Consider the following 27,888-nt stretch of genomic DNA (forward strand, 5'->3'; position numbering starts at 1 on the left):
ACTGTTTCCTACCAATCATCTTTTTATATTCCTAAATATCATAACAAAGTTTTCATATGATGATGAATATTTATCAAAAAGAGAACACTTGTATTTCGTAGCTTCCATAGAATATATTCTACTTAGCTTGTAAATCAATAAGGATCTTACAATTCTCCAGAAATTTCAGTCAAATATTTGCCCTTCCGTAGTTTTGAGTTACCCCATGCAGCTATCCTATAACAACACAAAAAATAAATTCAAATAATAAGAATACACATCCTCAGAGGTTAGAAAGTCAACTCTCAAAGATGAACTCGCAAAGGTTTCATGTATGGTTGACACATTTTAAGTGCTTCGCATTGTGAGCCGATGTTGGTTGATGAGATATTTGGACTCTAGGATTAGTCCAAAAGCCCATCAAGTAGAATTTTATCAAATGTTGAAGAGTTGACCCTAGTTCCTGCCACCATTATGACCCATGTTCAATCTTTGAAGTTTTGCAGCAGATAAAGATTAGAATAATGGATGGGAATACTGATTCCATTGTGTTGCAAAAATGGTTCCGAAAAACTGGGCTGCTGCTAACACTCTCAGGCTAACTCAGGGGAAGTAAGAACTAGATTAAGAGGCCTAGACAGAGAGGGTGCCCGGCGCCGGCTCTGCCACAGGGGCCTTGGGCTTGGGCTTCTCCACCACGATCGCTTGCGTGGTCAGAACCATGCCAGCCACCGACGCCGCGTTCTGAAGCGCGCATCTCGTCACCTTGGCTGGATCAATCACGCCCGTCTCCACCAAATTCTCATACTTGTCTGTCATGGCGTTGTACCCAATCTCCCACTCGCTCTCCTTCACCTTCTCCACCACCACCTCGCCCTCCACTCCGGCGTTGTGCGCGATCAGGGCCGCTGGAGCCACCAGAGCCTGCAATAACACACCAACCCATCGTCATCGTCATCGTCATCATCACCATCATCAATTGGGTTACTACCTTCTGGATGATGTCAGCACCAAGGCGCTCCTCTGGGTCCTCGATCGTGTCCTTGATGGCGGGGACGAAGGTGGAGAGGTGGATGAGAGCGGCGCCGCCACCGGGCACAATGCCCTCTTCGATGGCTGCGAAGGTAGCGTTCTTCGCGTCCTCGATACGCAGCTTGCGGTCCTCGAGCTCGGTCTCAGTGGCGGCGCCGACCTTGATCACAGCAACACCGCCAGACAACTTGGCAATCCGCTCGGCCAGCTTCTCGGAGTCGTAGACAGAGTCCGTCTCTGAGAGCTCCTTCTTCAGCTGGGCAATTCTGGACTGGATCTCGTCCTTGCTCGCCGCGTCGGCGATGAGGGTGGTCGAGCTCTGCGACACCGTCAACTTCCTCGCTGTCCCCAGCTGCTCCACCGTCGTGCTCTCAACCAGCAGCCCGAGATCCTTGGCCACGAACTCCGCCCCTGATCCATGAACAGAGTTAATTCCAAATCATAGGATGAATCAGGGGACATGGGTAGCTTTCATCATGGTACCTGTGACGATGGCGATGTCCTGGAGGAGGGCTTTGCGCCGCTCGCCGAAGCCGGGGGCTTTGATGGCAGCCACGTTGAGGATGCCACGGAGTTTGTTGACGACGAGGGTGGCCAGGGCCTCGCCGGTAACGTCCTCGGCGATGATGAGCAGAGGGGCCCTCAGCTGAGAGGTCTTCTCCAGAAGAGGAATGATCTCCTTAATCGATGTGATCTTCTGGTCTGTGACCAGGACCTTGGCGTTCTCAAACTCCACCAACAGCTTCTCGGGATTCGTCACGAATTGAGGAGAGATATACCCACGGTCAATCTGAAGTAAATCAGGAAATTCACCAACCCAGATGAAACTTAGTGTTAATGATGGATAAGGAATGAAGAAGAGTGTTGTTTAAACGTACCTCCATGCCCTCCTCGACCTCAACAGTCGTCTCGAAGGAGGATGAAGACTCAATGGAGAGGACGCCGTCCGGACCCACCTTGTCAATGGCGTCGGCGATCATGGTGCCAATGGTCTCATCATTACCGGCAGAGATTGAAGCCACGGCTGGAAGTAAACATAGAACACCCAATTGAGATACCCCCTTCAAGAAATTCTCAAGAAACTCGAAGTTCGTTCGCAAGTTTCCCAGTTGATGAATACCAATGAGTTTGCTTGAGAGATAGAGAGTGAAACCCCTAATAGAATACCCAGTTTGATCTATCACAGAAAGTTGCAATTTGTTTGCAAGTTTCCAGAGAGAGAGGGAGAGAGAGAAATACACCCAATTGAATACCCAGTTGAATCTATCACAAAAAGTTGAAGTATGTTTGCAAGTTTCGAGAGAGAGAGAGAGAGAAAGGGAAGTACCTTTGATATCGCCGCGTCCCTTCACGGGGCGAGCCTTCCTCTCGAGCTCTTCCACTAGCCCAATGACAGTCTTGTCGATGCCCTTCTTAATGGAGACGGGGTTGGCGCCAGAGGTGACGCTTAGCAAGCCCAAGTTGATGATTTCACGAGCAAGAACACAGGCAGTAGTCGTCCCATCACCGGCAGAATCGTTCGTCTTGCTGGCAACCTACATCAAACAACAAGATTAACAAACGAATAACTAAAAACAAGTATAAATTATAAGAACCCACCTCTCTAATTAAGGCAGCGCCGGCGTTTTCCATAGGATTGGCGAGCTCAATGGCCCGAGCAATGGTAACACCGTCGTTGACAACCTTGGGAGTTCCAAACTCATCAAGAACAACATTCCTACCTGAAAGAAAAAACCCAGAAACCCAAACCAAAAATAAAATTCAAAACAAGACTTCAGATTCATGACCCGGGCGAAAATTCCCTCAAAAGACGAGAAATTCAAGAGGAAGAAGAAATCACCTCTGGGGCCGAGAGTGACCCCGACGGCATCGGCGAGCTTCTCGACTCCGGCCTGAATGGCGCGTCTAGAAACCTGGTCGAAAGCAATCTCTTTGCTGCTCGCCCTGACGACGAAACGGCCAGCGGAGGAGGGCCTGCTACTGGGTCTCTGCCCATGGCTGATCCGCCTAACGCTCTCCTGCAGAAAGCAGAGAAACCCATGAACAAGAGAGCAAAATAAAGAGATGGGTAGAGCTCGGACTGTGAATTCAGCCATCTGGGTAGAAGATGAAGTACCTGGCGAGGGGACCGGAGGATGGATGCAGAGGAGATGGCGTTAGCGGCGGCCATCTGGGTAGAAGAGAAGAGAGTGAAGAAGACGGGTGGCTGGGGAGGAAGTCTAGCGCTCAGGGGGCAGGCGGAGGGGATAAGGCGAGGGGGCGAGGGTTTTTGTACATGCAGATTGGAGATGATGAGAGAGGGCGAGCGGAGGAGATTGCGAGGCGCTTCCAGAAGATTCCGACATCCGGACAATTCAAGAATTCTGGTAGCTTCGGCCCATCTCTTCTTAGCTTCTGGGTTTGGCCCATCCATGATGACTTCGAAAAAAATTGTTGTCTTTGGGGAATTCCAGCTAGTGATTGTGTGTGGGGAGTGTCTGTGAATTTATTTTTTGATGGAAATATTGAAAGTTTTGGGAATAGGATTACCCGTGTATATCTCATAATGTTCTTCAAGTTATCAAGAGTTTTGACTTTATTTGGACTTTCACTTGTTGATCCATTTTTGTACTGAGGCATTATTTTTTTAGATATAGATGTCATTGCATCCAAATATGTCATTACCTTGAATGATATTCTTTTATCATATTACTATTTTGTCTATTTTTCAAGTTTTATATGCATACTGACTCTGGTTATTTTTAATCATTTCATTTCACCGTTAAGTTTAAGAAAATATGGCCTTTTAAACTAAGTTGGAGTATATTCTCAGAAACCTTTCATATCTCTATATTAATAATGGTGGGGCCGATGACTTGTACCAGTGGAATGTATTGACCATGGTGGAAAACTTTGTCTTTAAAATTTCCTGAAGATTCTTTTAAAAATAGTATGATACCACAGAAACAGTAAACAATTAACATGATAAATAGGTTTATTTTGAGGGAAATATCCTCTAGGATTAGGGGATCGTAAAATTATCATGGAGGATGAACCATTATTGATGATCACAAACTAATAAATAGATTAAGTATAAATCACATTCAAAGTCAATACTTAGCAAGTGAAGCCCCCAATGACCAAGAATATGGGAAAGTAATATATTAAAATGAGGTTTGACTAGATGAGTATAAAAGTATATTTTTTGAATTAATATGGATTTAACATGAAACATGTTATTTAAAAGCATATGCCAAATGAAATACTTAAAACTGTCCCATGGATATCCACAATTGAGTGAGTGAGAGACAGGCAAATTACTATTCTGCAATTTTCTTTCTCACTACGAACCAACATAACCTCTAAAGAAAGATAATTTATTATTTTGTAGTCACGTGATTATATACCTCTACTGAAATCCAGCTCTATGGTTTTTTTTTTGGTGCCCAAGGGAAATATGAGGGGGCGCGACTTAGGCACTCAAAAAAAAAATGATAAAATATTATATATAGAAATTAAATCTATATTCTTAGCTCAATATGACTTTATAAGTATAAATTAGAATATGTGTAAAGATGTGGATATTAATACATATTCGAGTTAATCATTTATCTTTTCTAACTGACTTTCTTTACCCATAGCCTTGCTCTCAATAATTTTTAGGACAATGAGACTTAACCACGTGAATAATAGCATTCTACAACACTCAATGTAAATATAAAAGTTAACATTTACCTACTATTTTATAATTTAACTTCTTGCATTTGCCCAAAAAGGCTTTCCATAGATGTTCTCCTAGAATGGCATCTTCACTTACATCTTCTAGTGAGTCTTCTATAAGTCATGCAAATGTTTAACCTATATCAGATCAGATCAGTGTAAGGTTCTTTAAATTGTTAGCACTTTACTTCGGTTGAATTTTAATATATGTATCACGCTTACCAATTTCATTTTTCCTTAAAGTTTATTCTAAATTTATATTAGTTTATATAAGATCCTCAATATTTAAATTTTCCTCACCCTAAAAATCCTATCGCTACCAGTTCTAAATCACTTTCTTATTATTGATTTAAATATAATATACTACAAATGTATATCAATTCCTGAATTTCACTCTTTCATTCAATTTCTACCCTCCCCTCCATCTTCTTTTTTTGTAAATATATATGGTTTTAAACCTATTTCCCATTCCAAATCTTGTTCAATGTTCAGTGATACATTATATTCATCATAGTGCACATGTTATGTTATAATCAAAGTCTGTAACTACATCCAATAACTAAGTGAATTATGGTGATGTCATACAATGGTGATAATTAGTTTTTTAAAATATTTCTAAATCTTCATATTCAAAGGATACTTGAGAAGGACATCAAGTTATCCACAAAGAATAGTTTTTGTCTAGTCTCACCCATATGATGATTATGACCCGTCCTATAGCCATTAGTGTGGAGATACTAAGGACATATAGCGGGTGCTCCTTCGAAAAAGAGTTCATTGGATCGACTCATGAATGATATTATACCTAACATCAATCTAGCCTGGATGCAACAAAGTATCCACAAGGTGATTGTGCGGTTAATATGGGATTGTCCACCCACGTTATTAGATGAGACAGACTTAAGAAAAGAAGATCTAATTTAATCCTTTGCTATGGCAGATATATTATTGAATACTATTTTATCTAATTATTTTTCCATGGATTAATATTAACTAAAATGACTGATTAGGGTTTCAAGATTAACCATACCCTGAGTCATTGAGGAAGATCATGCATATGAAGGGTTATATACACGATAACATAGGATAAAGGTTCCGTGATAGAGTTTTCATACTCCTTTGTATCTTCTTGGGCACGGGGTGTAGCTTGTCACCCCACAGACCAGAACTCATCCTGTGGATTATGAGGAATCAATCATTAATTAATGATATTGTCAGTAAGTCTTTGTGAGCCCTTCAATTTATTAACTCAAACTAATACATGAGCCTAGAGGTTCAAACATAACAGTCTAAAATGTTGGTGTATATATTCCAAGTTGGAGGACTTTTTCTCTTCCCAAGTGATGCTTCCAATGAAACTAGGTGGAGTTAAAATTAGATTTCTAGCAACATATTTCGAGGAAATAAGAAAATATCTAATGTTCTAAAGATCATGTGGATATGTATAGAGACTACACATCTAAATGCCTTGAATAATCTCATTCAAGGAACCAAGAAATCAAAAATTCAATCCATCAAGGATTCTATCCATATTCCTCTACACAATTGATTTTTAATCGAATCAATCAGAGTCACACTTTCCCATAATTTATCTCGATTTATCATAAATTGAAGATATCATTTATTCAATATATCATTCCCATCTTTTTTAAAAAATATTTGGATGCTTAATCCCCATTTTTTAAAAAATATTTTTGGTTCGTGTCTACATAAACTCCCATATCTTATTACAATTTCTGAGTCTCTCAAATTCTAACATATTTCCAAATTATGAACCCATTAGTTTATGCTTTTTAACCTCAAAAAATGTCAATTCATTTTGACACTTCAAATCCAAAAATTATATGCTTATTGGAATTGAGTAATCTGTAAATGTATGCTTATTGGAATCTTAAGGGAACATTCACAAATCATAGATTCCATTTGTGACCACTCGACTACTTTGTTTTGGAGAAATGAACCTTAATCAAGAATACACTGAACAATTTTAGACCAGCCTTCTTAAGAATTCTGATAATAAAATCAAACTCTGTATATTCATTAAAACTATAACACATGCACTCCAAGTCAATGGCAGAAACCTTGATTCTTCATGGACATATTTAGTCCTCAAGAATTTTTTGCCTTCACTTCTGAAATCTATTGATTATGGGCAGTGATAATATTTTATAAACTGTTTGAGTCATCTTATCAAGCCATTGCTAACGGAGCTCAGCCCTACAGGCAAGGAGTGTTGCAAATGATAACGCTAGATGATGTCCTCTTTTTGCATCTACGGCTCATGTTGTGCGAGGGTGATATTACTGATAATAATTATCACTCCCACACTATCACATGGAGAAAATCACACAAGGAAAGGATGATGTAGGATGACTAGGGGAGACCGGATAGGAAATACTATCTAGTGTAGGGTGGGATAAATCAGACTACAATTCACACGATCAAATTTGAAGATTTAAATCCCATGTAAATATTGATGGTGCAGCCCCTTTCCTCGTTCGAGGGAGGGAGTATTGTCTTACAACCACCGCTGTGAAAACAAAGCAACAACTTCAATAAAGTTGAATGGTCGATCGCTAGAAGATTCAAAGGCCTAATCAACTAATCGCTAGAAGATTCAAAAGCCCAAAGTTAATCTGACGGTGGTGGACAAACAATCAAAGAACAATGGATGAAGAACACCGACACTAAAGAGGATAGAATTTACCTCAACACTGGAGTAGTGCGTCGCGGCGGTGCGGGTAATTCTCGACGCGCCGTTGGCGGGGTGAGAGACGTGCGCTTCGACAGGGTGTTGCGGATCCAACTGCACAGTTAGTTGGCGGGGGGGTCAAGGGGGGAGTCGCCCCCTTGCGGGATCTGGGGCAGCGCCCCGCAACCTAAACGGTAAACAAGGCGCGCTGTCGCAGGACGTAGGATTTGAAGCATGTGGCGGTTGTGGGCATGGGCAGACGCTTGCGGTTATGTGTGTGGCAAACGCGGGCGGCCGTGCACGCGGTGGGTGAGTGCGGCCGTGCGGGCGGCCGTGCGTGCGGTGGTCGCGGCGGCTGTGCGCGCGGATCCACGTGGCCGTGCGTGAGGCAGATGGGGTGCCCGTGCGCATGGTGGGCACGGGCGGCCGTGCACACGTTGGGCAGTTGCGGCGGGCGGTTGGAGACGACGGCGTGCAGGCGAAGAAGCAGGTAGGGGGGGGGCTCCTCTCAACGGTGGTAGCGGTGGCAAAATGTGGTGGCAGTGGCGGAAGTCAGAGGCTAGGGCAAAATTCTCTTAGATGAAGAAAACTTCAATTCCAAAAGAAAATCACCCAGTCTTTCTTACAACATTGCCCTGTGTATAGGCCTTGGAGGAAAGAGAAAATAAGATAACCGCAAATTTTAGAAAAGCCTAATATTAAACGACGTTGGCGACTTGCTAATGTGTCACGCCAATGGACAGTTTTGAAGTTGGCGTTGGCAACGTGTCATGATGTGGGATGCCTCATGAGAAGGTGGAAGCACGTCTGGTACTGGTTCATTGTCGTGGTCGCCACCAAAGGGACATCACCAACATATGATCAAAAGAACATAGGTTATAAGCTGGATACTTCAAATAATCTTATTTCTTTGCTTCAAATAACTTCGAGGTATCCCAATTATAAGATTGGGGGGAGTTAAATTATTTTTAAATGGTATTCTTGATGTAATAATATGGCTTACAAGTGAATCACACTTTTATGCTCATTAAATAAATTATGTTCATTAATATCGTTGTGCACCATTTATAATAAAGTCTAAATATATATGCCTTGATTCTTGAATATGATGAGATCACAATATGATGATCCCTTATCAATATATATTATAACATTCTAATCCACATGATATTACACCAAATTATCGGGTTGGAAAAGCAAATATTTAGTCACATTTTAAAAGTTATTATTAGTGTGATGTTAATGCCCCAAATTGAGTGAGTCTAAGTAAACACTTAGTTACCCTCTAATAAAGAACCCATAATTTTATTTAGGTATTTACCAGTAATTTTGGCACAGTTTCGTTGTATGTACTAAAATATTATTTAGTCACATTTAAAAAATTATGATTAGTTTGATGCGTAATGCACTGAATCAAGGATATTTAGTAAATACTTAAATGGCATCTAATAAAACAATACATAATTTTATTAAATTATAGACCAGTAATTTTTGACACAATATTCAATATCGGCATTTATTGGCACCTACAGGGTGACGACATTCAAACTGAGATATCAGATGTCCAAAATCCACCACAGTAGTGGCATCCAAAATGATATCCAGGATGACATCTTGATCTTGTTCAATTATTCCGGATATCTGATATTGGCCTGGAGACCATTATGCAAAACTTTGTTGGCCTCACATAGATGACTATAGATAGGGTTTGACAGTCCCAGTCCAGTCTGAGTTTTTACCAAAGACCTAAACTTTACCTAAACTTCAGTCCAGTTCTGGTCCATTCTTGTTTGGTCCCGGTCCGACCTGGACCCGTCGTGGTCTAGTTAGGTTGACTAGTTAATGTCAAAGTCAAAGTACACAATTTATATTCATGGTTATGTTAAATATCCTCTTTATCAAGTGGGTGCCCACAGATGGTCATATATATGGTGGATATGCTGAGTTCAATAGAAACGTCTCCGGTGAATTGGATTCACTATTTTTAGAATTCACATAAAAATTCAAAAAAATTTAATAACTTACTTCCAGTTCTGATCCGCTTTGTCCCTCGGACCTAAACTTGACTGACAAACCGGTCCACCCTCAAATGGAGGACCTACGGTCCCGCTTCGGTCCTGTCAAACCAGTCCCTCGGGCGTAAATGTTCAACCCTAATTATATACGATGATAACATATTAATCATCTTTCTCATTACTCCTCCAATAAGGTTAATGGGTTTATGTAGGTGATAGTGAAAACCTTAATTATCATTCGAGTTGCAACGATGACGATGATTCTTCGTCACCGTCCTAAAACAGTAGTTAAATCCTCCAAGCTCTGGTTTTTCCTGCGGGAGAGAAGTCTGTTGGCGTTCTTCTCTCTCCCTGGCGATCGCTCCGCTCGCGGAGAAGCAACCCAGCAACTCCTATCCACTTCTTCATCCATGGCCTTCATCAAGCTGAATCTTTGATCTTGATGCCGTCTGGAAGAAGACCCATCTCCAAAATCTAGGGTTCCGGCATCGCCTTCCTCAATGGGCGGCGCAGAGGTGCCGGGTTGGCTTCAATCCCTTCCCCTCGCGCCCGAATATCGCCCGACAGAGACCGAATTCCTCGATCCGATCGCATTCATCTCAAGAATCGAGCGAGAAGCGGCCCAATTTGGCATCTGCAAGATCATCCCCCCCATTCCAAAACCCTCCAAGAAATTCGTCTTCCACAACCTCAATCGATCCCTCTCCAAATCCCCCGAACTCGGAGACGTGGTGGGTTCGTCGTCGAACAAGGCAATCTCCCCCGGCGAGGCCCTCTTCACCACGAGGCAGCAGGAATTGGGATCAAGGCGGACGAGAATTCCTGCCCATAAACAGGTCTGGCAGAGCGGCGAGCTTTACACCGTAGATCAATTCGAGGCCAAATCGAAGCTTTTCTCCCGTTCTGTACTCCCCGGCGGCAAGTCCGATAACCCTCTTCTCGTCGAGGCATTGTTCTGGAAAACCCTAGAAGAGAAACCCATGTATGTAGAGTACGCCAACGACGTTCCTGGCTCTGGTTTCTGCGCTGCGGAGGAAGATGTTTGGGAGGGATCGGACGGCTGGAAACTGTCGATCAGTCCCTGGAACTTGCAGAAGATTGCGAAATCTCCCGGTTCGTTGATCAGATTCATGCCCGATGAAGTTCCTGGGGTGACTTCGCCGATGGTCTACATTGGAATGCTCTTCAGCTGGTTCGCATGGCACGTTGAAGATCATGAACTACATAGTCTGAATTTTCTCCACATGGGGTCGCCCAAGACGTGGTATGCTGTTCCTGGGAGTTTTGCGGAGAAGTTTGAGGAGGCTGTGCGAGTTCGTGGCTATGGAGGGCAGGTTGATCGGCTGGGTGAGGAAGATGGCTGAGTCTTCTTCTTGTTCGTTGTTGTGTGCTGTGCTGTGATGTGATGAGAGTTGGGTTTCTTCTGTTTTGGCTGGCAGTTTCTTTCGCTCTGTTGGGAGAGAAGACGACGCTGGTATCCCCGGAAATCATCACCCAGACTGGAATTCCTTGCTGCCGGTGAGCCTTCAAGATTGTAATTCTCGACTTTTTTGTTGGATCCTGCCAGCCAAAACTTCAATACATCGGTCATCATCATCATTCTCATCATCGTCATCATCCAAATTGTCGTCATCATCACCAGCACCATCGCCATCATCATCGTCTTCCTCTACTTATTCTTCTACTTCTTCTTCGTCTTTTTCTTCGACGAATTCGTTACCTTGATCGCCATCATCATCACCATCACCATCATCATCATCATCATCATCATCATCATCTTCTTCTTTTTCTTCTTCTTCTTCATTACATTGATCATCATCGTTGTAGTCTTCTGCTTCTTCATTACATTGGTCATCATCATTGTAGACTTCTGCTTCTTCATTACATCGATCATCATCATCGTCAATCATCTTTTTCTTATTCTGTCTCTCCATTAGACTGATCATCATTTTTCACCATTATCATATCTTTCTTCTTCATTACCTTCATCATTATCATCGTCATCATTTTCTTCTTCTTCTTACTCTCGATTACCTTGATCATTATCATCATCATCATTTTCTTCTTCTTCCTACTCTCCATTACCTTGATCGTCACCGTCATTTTCATCATATTGTAATCATGAACATCATGCTCATTGTATCTTAATCTTTATCATCATCGTTCTCATCTTATTCTTCTTCTTCTTCTTCTTCCTCTCCCTTACCTTCATCATCATCATCATTGTCCTCGTCGTCATCATGTTATCTTAGTCATCACCATCGTCATCTTCATCATCATCATCATCATCTACTTTTTCATTACCGTGATGATGATCATCATCATCATCCTCTTTTAATTTTTGTTACGGTGATAACCATCGTCGTCATAATTATTATCATCCTCTTGATTTCAGGATAGTACAGAATCCTGGGGAATTTGTGGTGACGTTTCCAAAGGCTTATCACGTTGGATTCAGCCATGGTCAGGATAGATTTCTTATGGAAATGGCATTCGCCAGTATTCTTTAATGTGTAATCTAAATTTTTGCTTGAGTGAGTAGGCTTCAATTGCGGCGAGGCTGCCAACTTTGCCAGCCCGACTTGGCTCCACGTGGCAAAAGAAGCTGCAGTGCGCAGGGCCACCATGAATCATCTTCCTATGCTTTCCCATCAACAGCTGCTTTATATGCTGGCCATGTCCTACATTTCAAGGTGTATTTCAAAAATTATTTTTATCTGTTACTTCTGCATAATTTTTCCTTTTGAAATTATGGGGTAATAATTTTTTGGAAGAGAACCAGTTCGGTTTTGTTTGTTCTTCGTTTGGAATATCTTTCTACTTATGTTTATGTTAGCTTGGAAGCTAGAAATATCTCATTTTTTGTTATTACCTAGTCGTGTAAGATGGCAGATAGTCATTTTTCCCAATGGTTCAATAATTTTATAATTTTACATTTCCGGTGTCTAAAATTAGTTTGAAAAGGCTTCAGATGAATTATCTTTTTTTACAGATTTAATAGATAGATGTATGGGAGCATTAATTGGAAGTGTCGTGTAATTTAGAAATACTCTTCTTTTTTTAATGGGTGTCCAGAATTAATTGGACAGGGCACCTGATGTATTAACTTTTTCTCCAGTTTGAATCCGCTGGAATTCTTTGAATGCCAGAGTTCCTGGAGCATTCCCCTTGGACCAGCAAAGAGAGGAGGGAGAAACTCTCGTTAAGAAGGCCTTCTTGGATGATCTGCAGAATGAACTCCGCCTTGTCAATGCTCTCTTGGTGAACGACTCAGGATCCTCTATGGCTTTGTGGCACCCGAGCTTGCTTCCATCATCTACAATCTCCCCCAGAAAGTCTCCTGTGGTCAATATTGCCCAAGATGAAAGTAAAGAAGCTGTTTTTAGCCCCGAAGACGAGTTACCCTTTGGTCTGGATATTGACTCCGGCACGTTGACTTGTACTGCATGTGGGATTCTTGGGTATCCTTTCATGGCTCTACTGCAGCCTGACAAGAAGTCAACTGTCATGTCAGCCGCGGAACTTGGGCCCCAGTGGGACTTGCTTGACCAGTCAATGAGGCCCAGGATCTTCTGCATGGAGCATGCAGTGCACGTCAACGAGCTTCTTCTCCGCAAAAGTGGCTCCGCCCGTGTCCTAGTTATCTGCCATTCAGGTCACCCTCTCCCTCTTTCTCTTATGCTGGTCTTTCTATCTCAAATTCTGCTGACCCGTTTGACTCTCAGACTATCTCAAGATCAAGGCCCAGTTGGGAGAAGTGAAGCTGGAGGTCAATGATGGGACCATCCTCCTTCGGAGAGCTGCGCCAGCGGAACTGAACTTGATCTACGTCGCCATCGACGAGGAAGGTGGCGGGGAGGCGGTGGCGGAAGACTGGACTTCAAAGATGGGTTTCAATCTGCGCAACGGCGAGAAGAAAGACCTGCACAAATTGTCTCTTCAGCACACTCTGGAGTGGCAGGGCAGGAGATCCCGCACTTCATTGCCGACAAAGAAGCGACGAGGTTGTCTGACGAAGAATTTGGATGAACCTCCATTCGTCAAAGAAGAAGAAGAGGAAGAAACAGCCAAGCCCTTTGATATCACACCTGTTGCGGGACGTCCGGTGGTAGAGCTAAAGCAGTACCAGCGGCGGCCGAAGAAGGTGGATGAACAGATGAGGGAACTGGACGTGGGTCTGAGCTGCTTTGCCCGGGGTCCGTGTGAAGGGTTGCGACCAAGAAATAGACCCATGCAGATGCCGCTGTCTGTGCCTACGAAGCATCAGTACAAGGGGAAGGGCTGTGTGAAGCGGTTGGCAGTGCACTAATATGCACTCTGGCGGCAGTGTGTGCATGGGGAACAGAGACTGTTGAAGTGCCCTTGGAAGGGATGTGGGATGAACTTCAAGTGGGCATGGGCGAGGACGGAACATGTCTGGGTGCACACTGGAGAGGCCGTGCCGGTGCAAGGTCGCTGGGTGTGGACTAGTTTCAGGTTCTTGTCTGACTGCATTCGCCACAGAAGGAGAATGGGACACTGTCAATGGTAGTGTCTTTGAGAAGAGTCTCCTATCCTGCCATTTGAACATCATCTAGTTTAGTGACTTTTAGGGTTTCCTTCTTCCGGGGCACATAACTTGTGTCCCCACTTCATTAAAATTCAATCCTCATTCTCTTTCGTATTCTACCCATTTTTTTATCTCACTTCTTTCTCTTAGTCTCACCTCTTTCTCTTATATTGTGTCCCTAAATATGCATAACAATTCACAAAAATGTGATAAATAAGGTGTAATCTAACCTATCAGTCTAAATTGGGCTTTACTCATCGCTATGTGTAAAGTTCTAACGTAGCTATGAGTGTACTATACAAATATTTGTTCAACATACTTCCAACTACTACGATAATCTTCTACATACATACCGACAACTATGTGATCCCCATAGATTGATATGAAGAAAAACAACACTATTCTTTTAGTCAGATGGGAGTTGCTGCCTACTAATGCCCAGAAAAGTAGAGAATATAGGTAGAGATGTAGACACAGCAGGGTCTTTGCCTGAGGCAATCCCAAGCCCAACAATCTTTGAGTTGCTATAGAAGCACTTCTTAGGCAGCAGACGATCAGATATGCAGGTTGAGAGGGGTGCCGAGAGGAGAAGAGGAGAAGATAGATAGAAAGACACGTTTAGGTTTCTAAAGAGGAAAACTCCTGTTATCTTCTTTAGGGCGTTACATCTCTATTTAACTTACCTCATTAGGTCATTTAGGCAAAAAGTTATTACAACGGTCAGTGTGGAATGTTAATAAATAACAGGTAGAACGGAACAAGAGTGATAACTGGACGGGATGGAACGAAGTTCTTGACCCTTAACACTCCCCTTCAAGTTGAGAGTGAATATTCTTCCGTCCCAGCTAGCCTATAAGCCGGTTGAGCATCAGGTTGTGCACCACTTTAGTGAGGATATCTGCGCATTGATTAATAGATTGGACATAAACTATGTTGAGGATTCCACATTTCTAACTTTTCCTTAATAATGTGACGATCAGTATCAACATGGTTCATTTGACCACTATGGATTGGATTTAATGAAATCTCAATAGCAGACCAATTGTCACACATCAACTTTATTGGCATGGTAGGTGAATCTGAAGGTCCTGCTGTACATTCCGAATCAATAGTGCTTCATAGACTCGTTTTCTTGAATTCAGAGCTTCGGCACTAGATTTGGATATAACAGATTATTTTTTGTTTTTCCTAGTAATTAGATTTCCTCGGTGATAACACCCTAAATTTGGTATTTAATCACAAAATTAGTACTATTTCATGCATTTAAAAAGTTTAAAATAGGGTTGTTATCATATATTACATGTAAATTAATTTTTCCAAGTGAATTATGATTTTCCATAATTTTTCTATTAATTTATGAATTTTATGGAATTTATTTAAGCATGGAATAATTCTATTTAAATGAAAATGGATGGTTTAAAAGTTAATTTTTGAATTAAGGTGGGGAAAAATTTCTGAATTTTCTAGATTTTTCTGGAATTTTATTGGATTTTTTGGGAATTTATTTGAGGGAGAAATATTTTTTTAATAGAAAAGGTAAATTCATTACGAAAATACTAATTTAAAGAAATTTCAAAAGTCGGAGGGCTTTTTCTTAAAATTTTAATGCAATTATGCCCTTAAAACAGCTCTTGGTCACCTATTGCAGGCGTAAAGATCTAATTAAAATATTTACAGGGTTTGTATGAAATTAATCAGGATTTTTAATGTTCTTCAGGAAAATATGGAGGAGAAAGGAATATGAGGGACATATACATAAATATTTTTTGGGCTGCGTCCATTTTGTGCGCGTCAATATTTTTAGGGAGATAAGTGCAAAACTGCAATTATACATTTCAGATGGCCACCTGGCCAAATCGCGGCTGTTGGATGAGTATTTGACGGCATAAAGGAGATTCATTGAGGAATCTTCTTTAGGCAGTAAGTTCACCGCCTCTGCAGCACATACAAAGAGCGCAAACGTGCAATGACATGACTACTTCTGACTGGGCAGCGCTAGGAACAACATACATGTAAGTGCGTTTCAAATGTATTGGTATTATTTTTGGATCTTTTTTTCTTTATTTTGATTTCAGGACAGGGGGTACATGGCGCTCAGTGAATGAGCACACCAAAATTTCTTCAAAATGAGATAGCCAATTGGAGATCGACACGTAATTCCGTGTTTCAATAATTAAAATTAAATAAATAAAAATTGATCTAATGACCCAGATTGGTCAACTTGCATTTGTTAATTAATTTTTATCCTGAAGTCCAATTGAGGTGATTTTTTTATGGATTTTCTCGTCTCAACCTCCTCTTTCTATCTGCATGTTTGGATTCATATCAACCCTACCTTGATGGCTAAAAATTAATTACTAATTGAGGATAAAATGGTAATTTTTACCATTTAACGTAAGTATAAAAGCAGGATTTCAAGTTGAGGAGGTCATTCTAGAGGTGGCTCTATCACCAGTGCAAGACAGAGAGGAGCTTCATCTTGGATCAACCCTATAGGTTCTTTCTATTTCTTTGTATTTGAATTTTTAGTGTAATTTGAATGATTTTTTAGTGAATTTCTTTATCATTCTTCTCGATCTTGGTCTGAATATCTAAATTGCTAGGCTTGAGTGGAATGTACAAGCCTTTACTGGGATTGAGTAGAGATATTGGGAAATTTACCTAGCTATTCCATTTGCACATTAAAAAAATTATAAAAAATAATTTCTAGGATAAATTATATTTTGTTTATGATACAGTAGCTAGTGAATTTTGATACCCAATTCCCCTAAACAAACTAAAGCAAAATGTCCTTCTTCAAATGTCTAACTCACCCTTCTTTGATCCAATTTATTGGATCAAAGAAGTCAATCTAGAGCTCCTCACTTCTTCTATTCTTCCCATCTCTTCTACCCTCCTTTCTAAAGTCTTCATCTAATTAGGGTAATTTAGTCTTCATTGAAGATTAAAATAACTCTAATTAGGGTCAAATTATTCAAGGAGATAAATGATTCAATTCCTTACTAGCTTCCCTTTGACAATAGCTATATTTATCATTATACATATTAAGTTAAAGTTTTATAAATTTTATTGTATAAGCTAAAATCAACAATGACAAGGTATTATAAAATTGCATAATTTACCCTTATTTTTTGCTTATAACTCTGAAAAAGGATTAGTTTCCTGTGGTAGACCACCAATCTATAATATGCCTCACATAGTCTGCATTCGTAAAGATATCAAGATTCGTGTGGCCTGTTGGTCTAAGGAGTCTCCCGTAACCAGGTGTTCCATTCAAATAACTGAGCATTTGATATATGGCACTTTCATGAGCATCACTATGATCTTGCATGAATTCACTTACTTACTCAACATTGAATCTAATGTCTGGATGCACGTGAGATAAACACAAGAGTTTTCCAACCAATTATTGATAGAGTCCCTTGTTAGTGGGAGGCCCCTCCTTCTCGAGTCCTAGTTTATGATCTCGATCCTAAGGAGCAGTGGCAGGTTTTGAGCCGAGAATACCATTCTCTTTTAGGAGATCTATGGTAATCCAAAGGTGTGCCATCAAACTTCCCTCCTTAGAATATACTCCGGTTCGATTCCCTGAAAATGTTTTAGTTGGCCTAATCTCTTGATGTTGAATTCTTTGGATAAACGGTCATGGAGTAGGCAGCTTTATTCAACATCATCACTTGTAACAATCATATAATCCGCATACATAAATAATATAGCATCTCTGACTTGGATATGTTTAATGAAAAGAGTATGATCGCCATTTCTTTGCATAAATCCCATATGACGCATAACCTTGGTTAATTCACCAAACTAGGCCTGTGAAGGCTGCTTGAGGCCATATAGAGTTTTATGTAGTTTGCACACAACAACAACTTTTTGGGATGTCTTATAGCTAGCAGGTGTATGCACATATATTTCTTATTCGAGATTACCATGAAGGAATGCATTTTTAACATCTAGATAATGCAATTCCCAACCCTTGATATTAGCGAATGCATTCTCACCTTGTTCATTTTGGCCACTTGATCAAACGTTTTTCTGTCATCCATCCCAAACATTTATGTCCTTTAGCCACGAGTCATGCTTTATGTTGTTGTATGTTTCTATCTGACTTGAACTTGACAGTGAACACCCATCGGCAGCTCACTATCGAGTAAGTTGGACAAACATCCAAGTATGATTTCTTTGAAGCGCCACCATCTCGTCCTCTATAGCTTGTTTCCAATTTGGGTTTGCTAAAGGTTTCGAGATGGTTGTTGGAGGATGAATTGAACCCGCTTTAGACATGAACACTTGATAAGGAACTGAGAGACAAGATGGACTAATATATTTTTGAATTGGGTATTGTCCCCTAGCTACATATCCAACAAGACCAGTGAGAAGAGTATACACCTCCTTACTGGCCGTTTGTTTTCTTATGGTGTGGCTGAAATCTTTGGTAGAGGAATATGTGGGCTATTTTTGTTGTGTCTATGTGATTCAATCGCATGTCTCTGTTGTTTCTATTGTCCTCATGGTTCACTATAAGTTTCTTGGCGCACAGTTAGGGCATCCTCTCGATATGAAACTGTGTCTTAGCGCTCTTTGACTAAAGATAGCTCCCTCTGACACTAGAAATTATTCAGTTGATGGTAGGGAGTATCGTCATCAAATGTTACATATGTAGTGAAATAGTAATGTTTTCTTGTAGGATCATAACAGTGGTATCCTTTCGAAAAACCCCTGATGCATACCAATTGAAAAAACCAAATCTTCTTGGAGGGGCAGAATACATCAAAATGATCTTCACATGAAGACATAAGCTGAAGCATTTATCAAATCCACTTCCTCCCACGACCAGCCCCTTATTGGATAGATGGGTTGAAGCTGATGCCCTCATCAAAGCCTGGTTATTAGAATCAATGCATCCATCTATTGGTCACCCTTCCTTACGAGTGCCTACTTCCCGAGAACTATGGGATTGCGTGCATCAACACATTCTAAATGCAATGTAAATCATTTACTTTGATATAGGGCAAGCTAATTGTGTTTGAGCATATGTATGCATCAGAAGATATATGGAATAAATTAGACCGCCATCATCTTGTTCAGAATCATGACTCAGCAGCACACATAGATGATAAGCTTGAAATGTACGTGTTTATATGTCGTTATTAAGGGTTTTCGAACTTAAGCAATAATATTTATTTTATTAAGGGGTCAAAACCTAGGGATGCGATAGGGGTATTCAGTTTTCCTCAAATTAGGGATTAGAATTCGAAACTGATATGAAATAATGTTTTAACTACTTATTTATATGCTAATACTTGTAAATTGCAACTAAATTTCTATCCTTTTGAACTTAAATGATTTTAATAATTCTCTGTTATTTATTAACACAGATATAAAATCACTTAAATTTATCTTTTTATTTGATTTAAAATCTTTAATTGTTTTCAATTATATTTTTTTAATATTCTTTTTAATGAATTTGAAATCTATTTCTAAAATGGATTTAACTCTAAGTTTTTTGTATTTATTTAATTTGTTTTATTTATCAGAGGATGTTTTAAGTAATTCTAAAGAATCAGAAAACTAATTTTTATGCTATTTTTAAGAGCATTTTTACTATATATTTTTATTTTATCCTAACTAATTCAAAATTGTAAAAATGTCTTAAAATAGCAAATCGTGAATACGATTAACGATTTGCTTATTTTAAGAAGTACGAGATTGAATTTGATGATTTGTGGGACAAATATGATTCGAAGTAGGAGATCGATGATCAATCAATGCTAATTGGTTTGAAAACGAACTAAAATTTATGAATTAAGATGATTAAAATTGGAATTTGGGAAAACGACAAACGTGAACAGGATTGCGAAATTGAGAAAATTTAAAACCAATCTGACTGTAAAATTCAGTAAAATTGAGCCTAGAGGTACCAGAGATAATCAGAGACTCGATATGGACTGATTCCGCGCAACAAACGCCCAGAATTTTCAATAATTTGGCTTGAATCAGCTGGAAATTGCAGCGATGGATCTGAAAAATTCTTCAAAAATTTGAGCTCCAAATTGCTTATGGTGGATTCTCGAAACTTCGAGGAGCCTGGGCTTCTTTCCTCAAGCTTTAAAATCAAGAACACTGCTTAATTTTTTGATTTTCCCTTTTTATCGATGCGCGTGCATGAGTGTCACGCACCGAAGGGTGAGCGCGGCTTGTGATTCAACTGCGCTCTCCTCAATGCATCTCGCTTCACACTGAACACCAGTTAGCGCTTAAACTGCCCCAATAAGGGCCAGTTTCATTAAAAAAACAATTTTAAATGGAAAAAATCTGAAAATAAATCCTAAAAAAGTGTATTAATACCTAAACATGATTTTATTATTTTCTAATGTATATTTTTTATAGAAATAGGTCAACTAATCATGTAATTTGATTTAAAATTCATTTTAAAAACATTTAAAATGTAAAATTGACCTAAATATTGATTAAACGTATTATTTAACTTGAAATTTAAGGAAATTATCATTTTAACCTAAAATCATGATAACATGCTTAAAAATTAATTTTTTATGCATTAAAAGCCCAAAAGTATGATGAAATTAACGGTATATCAGCTCTTATTTGCATGCTATCAATAGACATGTTGGAGGAACATGTCAACAAATTTTTATCAATTTTGAGCCCCCAACTTGACACTTTAAAGACTCTTCTTATCAACCTAGACTGCGTTCTCATGTTTGAAGAAGCTGTCTCTTTGGCGCTCAAGGAAGAAATTCTGCTGAAATCACTTGGCAATCCTTCCCAGAAAATACTAGATACTTCTGCCTTCAGTTCTAAGTGTTACCCCATTGAAGGGGCATTCTGATTGATCTTTTCTTCTTCTGCACCCTAAGCACAGGAATCCTGTTTATACATCTTCCAAGGTTATTCCAAATCTAACCTATGGTATTCCTATTGCAAGCGTCCTCTTTACACCGTAGATACTTGGTAGAAGCTACATGGTAAATCCCAATTCACACAACAAAAAACCTTTTTTTGTTAGGATAGAAATGGACCATCTTGCTGTGCTCGACCATTCTTTGAACCATCTATTTAATTCTCCTTCAATGCTTGGTTCTTATACATCTCCATCAGTAGAAGAAGGGGAACTAGAGCATATGCATTGGCTACTACTCAGTACCTCATTGGCTCATGCAGTATCATTCACCAACACATCGGGTACTCCTTCCTTTGCATATAATAGTATATCATCAGAGACACATACACATTGGAAATATGGCTCCTTTCCTATGGGAGTACATCAACAGATTTGAGCGATTATTTCATGTGCCACATCTATCTTGCAATATTATTTATGTTAGTCGCCCTATGCAAGTCTATTACACATGATCTATTATTCATTGAAAATGTTGTATTATTATCAACATGGTGACATGGTGAAGAAGTAGACTTCTCGCTAAGGAAAAGCATAGGCTTTTCATCAATGATACCTTAGGATAATTTTTTCTAGCACCAAGCACCATCCATGAAACTTCGTGCATCAATACCCTCCCAGCAGAATGGGGTGGCCAAACAAAAGAACATGCTCCTGTTAGAAGTTACTTGAGCCCTACTCTTCTAGAGTAATGTCCCAACTTAATTGTGGGCAGACACACTCATCACTGTACTCATTTGATCAACCAGTGGTGAACCAGCACTTTGGGGGGGAAAGATCCTCGTAGAAGAGATGGAATCCCATGTGCCCTTAGCTCATTGGGGAATTAGTCCTCTCCTAAAGGTCTTTGGATGTACAGCATGTATTCATATGTTGTCTACCACTAATTTGCCCCTAGAGCACTGAGATGTATCTTTGTTGGATACTCAATGACCCAGAAAGGATACCACCGCTATGATTCTCCTAGAAAATGTTATTAAATCACCAAGAATGTCATATTTGATGAAGATACTCCCTACCATCAATTGGGTAATTTCTAATGTCAAAGGGAGCTACCTTAAGTCGAAGAGCGCCAAGACATAGTTGTGTATCAAGACGATGGCCTAACTATGTACCAAGAAACTTCTAGTGAACCACGAGGACAACAAAATCAATAGGCATATGTGATTGAATTCCTTCAACACAACAAAACAGCCCATATATTCCTTCTATCAAGGATTTCAGCCACGCCATAAGAAAACAAACGGCCAGTAAGGAGGTGTATACTCTTCTCACTGGTCTTGTTGGATATGTAGCCAAGGGAAAATATCCAATTCAACAATACGTTAATCCATCTTGTGTCTCACTTCCTTACCAATTATTCATGTCCAAAGTGGGTTTGATTCGGCCTTCGACAACCATCTCAAAAGCTTTATCAGACACATTACGCATATTTAGAAGGTGAAATAACAGATACATGAAATAGCGTCAATGTATCAGCCATGACTCCGAACAAGTTGAGGGGAAGCCCATATGAAAATGGAAGGAGAGATGGATATGTATCACAAAAAATGTTAGTTTTCTAGGTGAGGAGAACTTGAAAAACTTTAATACAATACGTACTAGCACTGAAAAATATACCCTCTAACTGGGATTTTAGGCAAACTTTTAGTGGACACTCCTGGCCATTGGTCATGGCTGCGAGAAGTTCCATGATCTGTGTGCAATCATATCAGGATAAATTCACCCAACAAAGAGAAGCATAGATTGAAAGGAAGAAAGCACCTAGTTAGTTTAAAAGTTTGAGATGCATGTTCCAAGAAAAATGCCCACAGTCACGAATGTCTTATCTCTGATACCAATAAGAAATGTAAAGAATGTGGGTAGAGATGTAGATGAAACATGCATCTTTCCCTTAGACAATACCAAGCCCAACAATCTTAGAGTCGCAACAGAAGCACTTCTTTGGCAGTGTAATATCATATATGCAGATTGAGAGGGGTGTCGAGAGAAATAGAAGAGAGAAGAAACGAAGAAAGACGCAATAGGTTTCTAAAAGGAAAAACTCCCATTATCTTCTTTTAGGGTATTTCATCTCTATTTATCTTATTGGGTCATTTAGAGCCCAATAAAATATCACAATGGTCAGTGTGGAACGGTAATAAATAAAAGGTAGAATTGCACATGAGTGAATAACTGGACGGGACATAACGGAGTTCTTGACCCTTGGTAGTAAGGTTTGTGAGACGAACATCAATTTGTTGATTCATTTTTCACAGTGTCTGGACTTTTGGGTTGAGGAATGGACATGATGAATGGTAGAATGGACAGATGATGATTATAAATAAGAGTAATGAATCCAATTTTTATGGGATGAGTAAGGAGGAATAGTTTTCATGCTTTTTTCCACTTTGAGGTCATGATGGATCAAAGATGATGGATTGGATTTATTCCATTCCATTTGTCATCTCTCCTCATACCTTACCAGGAGACAACACTCCCTCGCCCAAAGTATCCTTGGAAAGTCCAAATCAGTAATAAAATGATCAATTTGCCTTTAATAAAATGACCAAAGAAACTAGCAACCTCTCAGGCTACGAGAGCAACCAGTATAATGTTACTTTAGCTCAAATTTCCACTTCTGTTGGTTACATGATGGCTTTAAATGAACTTGGAAGCTAGAGGGGCTGAATTAGGCGGTACAAAAATATAATTATTTTGAATTTGTTTGACAATGATAAACTAAGTGTACAATTAGTATGTATATTTATAAATGTACTAGTTGAATGGGATAGCAGGAAATGATTCATTAAAATATATTTTTATCTTTGTTTAGAATATTCTATCCTCAATTTTGTTTCTGAAAATTCTTAAGTCTCACTTCGTCATTCTTCAATGTGACATTTTTTTTCTTTTTCTTTTGAGCCCTCTTATAAACACGAGGTAAATTATAATAATTCATACAAAATTTGTTGAGTCTTCCTTGGAGAATCATTTCTAAATAAAATTACTGTTTGAATTTCTCAATCTTGTATGATTACGTGGAGGCTAGTCAGATCACATGAACAATTTGAAGTAAAAAAAGTTGTCCACTTTTGAAAAAAATTGATTTTCAAGGGCCTTATGTATAAAGCGTAGATCTGATTCTACTACGTAACTCAAGCTGAAGTGATAGAGTCCCAAGAATTCTGCTGAGGTTATTGGAGTCTATATCACAGTGCCACCAAAATGGTCATTTGAGGCATTCAGAGTCAATAACAATGGGGGAGACACTTTAATTGGGGGTTGTTGATTTGATATATGAATAATAATAGGAAAGCTAATATCTTTAAGGAAAATAGAGTACAAGTGTCTATGTCAAAGATGAGAGAATAGAGAGGAGAGGTAGTTGGCCCTCACGGACTCAATAACAAAGATTGTCTAAATACTTTCTACCCAAGGTATAGCATTGATGCACCAGAAATTAGGGTTAGATATGTTGTTTTGAGCTTTTGGTTTATTCAACAATAATTATACATTTCCTTACGACTATAGGACGAATAGGGATTGAATCCATGGGAACAAGTATTGAATACATGAGTTTTAGCTCTAATTGCTATTGCTTTGGATTTTTTATATTTATTTCATGAGTATACAAAAGCAATCTAGTGAAAAGTTATTCAAAATAATTCTAAGAAGGTTAAGAATTATGAATACTATTTATTCAAATTTTTTAATATATATTTGGAATTTTGTGTAAATTTTTATGGATAAATAAAAATTACAGTACTTTATCCAGGACCGTCGGAGCACATGGTGACAATTGATAGTGTGCTGTGAGAGGAGTGGAGAAGATGAATGAAGTTCTTCCATTGATTGCAATGGAGATGGTGGAAGAACAATACATGTGATGTGGATTTGCTGTCACTAGCGAAACAAAGATGGGGCGGATATGTGCCGGTGAGTTGTGAAGTTTGGTGGATGCATGCGACATGAGGAAAACCTAGACTATCAATAACGATACTGTAGGAAAAAGGATGAAGGCATGAGTTAGAAAAATACAGATTACACGAACCTTGTCATCACATGCCCAAGGTGGTGAGTGGTGCTTTTTCTTCACATATCCTGATATTGACGCCACTAGTTCAATCATTCACTCTTGGAATACAAGAATGGGCCCAAAAGATATTTTGAATGAGCAAATCACTCCTCGAATTATAGTTAGGAATATAATCCAATTGTGTCTTTCTTAAAAGGATGGTAAATTCTACCCATAGATCTAAGATGGTGACTAGATAGAGGAGGTGAATATGGAATTACCCTCATTTCAGCTCAAAACTCCTTCATGATCATTACAAATCATCATTTGAATTTGGAGTGATCTGAGCATACAATTTTATCTCTCCTCCAAAATTTTCTCTCCTCCTTTTCAAGCTGCACATTGCTGCACACAATTCTAGGACTAGAATAGTTAAATAATTCAGTTATATATTTGAATAAATCATTTTATTTTTTGACCTATAATATTATTTTCTTAAATTATTTAAGGTTGGAGAATTCCCAAAAAATAGCATAAATGACGCAACACGTACGGCCGGGATCGTCGGCGCGCATTGCAACAAAGGGCGGAGGTGAACGACACGTAATTCGCTAGTGAATGCAGGGATGCAATTTTTTGAAATAACGAGAAGTACGGCAATGACTGAAATAGGACGGAGCCCTGAAAGAGTTCCCGTACGTGTCACATACGATCCGACTCCCAGTGACACGATAGATCAATCGAAGGACGCCGTAGGAGCGGGTATCCTCGATCCAACTATCTATTCCGTAAACAGTGGAGATGGCTACCCCAAATCCATAGTACGAGAAACGAAGAAAGGCGAGGCCCGAGGGAGGAGCGTGTGAGAAAATATAGCAAGAGGTAAAATACGCAAGAGAGGGGTTAGCATCGTGACCTGCGGACTAAGGTCCGGTAGTCGCGGTGGTGGAAGCCGAGTTTTAATTGGCGTGGCGGTCCAATGCAGCGAGACAGAGGGCAGGCAGAGGTGCTTATCCGGATAGGGCGGAGTAGTCGGCGGCGAGCTGCGCTGGCGCGCGCGGCGGCAGCGGTGAGGTGGTGAGCGGCGGCGGCGCAGCGGCGAGCGGCGTGGCGGTGGCAGCGGCGGCGGTGGCGAACGGCGAGGTGTCGGCGAGCGGCGCGGCGGCGGTGAGCGGCACGGTGGCGGCGGCGGCAGCGAGCGGCGCGACGGCGGCAGCGGCGGCGTGCGGCACGACTGCGGTGGCTCGTCGGTGAGCCCTAACTCGTTCTCAGATCAAAGAAAGACAGGTTTACCCCTCCCATTGCCAGTAATTACCAAGGGAGGCCCTTTCTTAAATCCGGGTTGACTCAGCGTCGACTCAGTCGGAACGGCCGAGTCGTGACTCGGTGACAACTCGGGTCAAACCGGGGCGATTCGACGCACCGAGTCGAGTCGGTCGCGCGACTCGTCGCCTTCTTCCCCGGCAACAGCCTCCGGCAGCGGTGGTCTTGAATGCTCTGGCATTTTCGGGGCGGCAGTCGACATTCAGGCTGCCCTAGGGAGGCGGTCTAGCGGCTGGCTGTGTCCCGAAGATTGTTCGTAGGGCAAGCAAGGGAATGGTGCGTCCGAGCCCTAGTTCGTGTGACGTAGGGTCGTCAAGCGGAGCGAGCGCTCAGCTGGCGTCTGTCGGTTGGTGGTGCCCTAAACTAGCGCCGCTGTTGACCGGTGGCGGGCGCTCGAGTCGGGCACCGGCATCTGACAGAACGCCGGCCGAGGACGCGGGGCACCGGAGCTGGCGGCGGCGGCAGCGGGGACAGGACGTCTCGGCGGTGATAGTAGTGAGCCCCGGTGGTTTTCTTCTCTGAGAGACAGGGGTTGAGCGGAGGCGGCACAAGCCCGGCGTTTCTGGTACGAGTTCAGATCGACGGCCGACGGTGGTGGCAGCGTGGCGGCGGCAGCTTCTTCTTCTCCCTCAAGGACCCTTCCCTCCTCTTGGAGGGCTTCTTCTCCCCTAACAATCTGCAAACAACTCAAAAAACAACTTCTCTTATCTCCTCTAGGGCATCTCTTCTCCTTCTATAGTGGGAGAGAGGGAACCCTAGGGGCGGCCCGTAATTAGGGAAAAAAACCCCTAATTGAGCCGTAAAATGCGGTTCGAAGTACGACGGAAAAGCCAAAACACGGAGGCCCTCCCCAAACAAAACACAACGAGAAAGTTCAGGAAAATGCGAGGAAAATAAATTGGGGAAGCCTCCTCGTCACGTCGTGTATTTGAACTCCAGGTCCTTCTCGTCAGCTCGGGTGTCGCGACGTGGTTGCTGACGTGTCGCCGGGGGTTGACCTTGTGCTTCGGCTTGCGGATGGTCCCCGATCAATAGAAATCAGAATATCATTATAAAAAGATTATAAAATATGAAATATTTAAATAATTATAACTAACTTTGAGTTGTAAAATATATTTTTACATGAAATTAATTTCATACAGTTGTGTTAAAGAACCATAAAATTAAGCAAAATCCAATGTTCATTCAAAAGGTGCAGCAAATTATGTATGTATTTATAACATGTATTTATAATCATTTTAGAAAATAATCATATAGAATACATTAAATTACTACTAAACATAACATGATATTTATGATGATCAATCATATAGATCAATTATGGTCATATTGGTACATAATGCATCCTAAGAGACCTAAACAAGACTTTAAGTAATGACACTGATTGGTTGGATGAAGCAACATGTGGCATAGAGAGTTTATCATGTATAATTTTATCCCATGCTTCATCTAATATTTTCCCGCCAACTATTTACACTTATACAAAATACTTTAACTTAAGCATATCCACCAACGTCCATAGTTCATATGCGTGTGATCCTCTAGGCCCTTATATGGGTCTACTAACTAAATTTAATGGCCCAATAATAATTATTTACCAATCCTATTAATTAACTATATCCACTTATAGATTAATTAATCAACAAACTATTTAACCCTATCGATGGGCTCAATATCCAG

At 40.5% G+C, this 27,888-nt stretch overlaps 2 protein-coding genes across 2 annotated transcripts; one reads left to right on the forward strand and one right to left on the reverse strand.

Annotated features, from left to right (window-relative positions):
- Positions 1 to 495: 495 nt before the first annotated feature.
- CPN60A (chaperonin-60alpha) lies at positions 496 to 3,288 on the reverse strand. The gene is made up of 8 exons (XM_078589565.1): positions 3,128 to 3,288; positions 2,852 to 3,029; positions 2,611 to 2,732; positions 2,339 to 2,546; positions 1,890 to 2,035; positions 1,495 to 1,801; positions 971 to 1,422; positions 496 to 903 (listed from the first exon to the last, which is right to left on the reverse strand). The coding sequence occupies exons 1-8, from the start codon at positions 3,179 to 3,181 to the stop codon at positions 613 to 615; spliced, it is 1,758 nt and encodes a 585-aa protein (XP_078445691.1). The 5' UTR covers positions 3,182 to 3,288; the 3' UTR covers positions 496 to 612.
- Positions 3,289 to 9,739: 6,451 nt separating this feature from the next.
- LOC144714849 (lysine-specific demethylase ELF6-like) lies at positions 9,740 to 14,102 on the forward strand. The gene is made up of 6 exons (XM_078589639.1): positions 9,740 to 10,764; positions 10,857 to 10,935; positions 11,813 to 11,880; positions 11,960 to 12,110; positions 12,567 to 13,072; positions 13,143 to 14,102. Exons 1-6 carry the CDS (start codon positions 9,918 to 9,920, stop codon positions 13,724 to 13,726), a joined length of 2,235 nt encoding a protein of 744 aa, XP_078445765.1. The 5' UTR covers positions 9,740 to 9,917; the 3' UTR covers positions 13,727 to 14,102.
- The last annotated feature ends 13,786 nt before the right edge of the window (positions 14,103 to 27,888 follow it).

The sequence above is a fragment of the Wolffia australiana genome, chromosome 18, assembly GCF_029677425.1.
Source record: "Wolffia australiana isolate 7733 chromosome 18, ASM2967742v1".
Taxonomy (NCBI): domain Eukaryota; kingdom Viridiplantae; phylum Streptophyta; class Magnoliopsida; order Alismatales; family Araceae; genus Wolffia; species Wolffia australiana.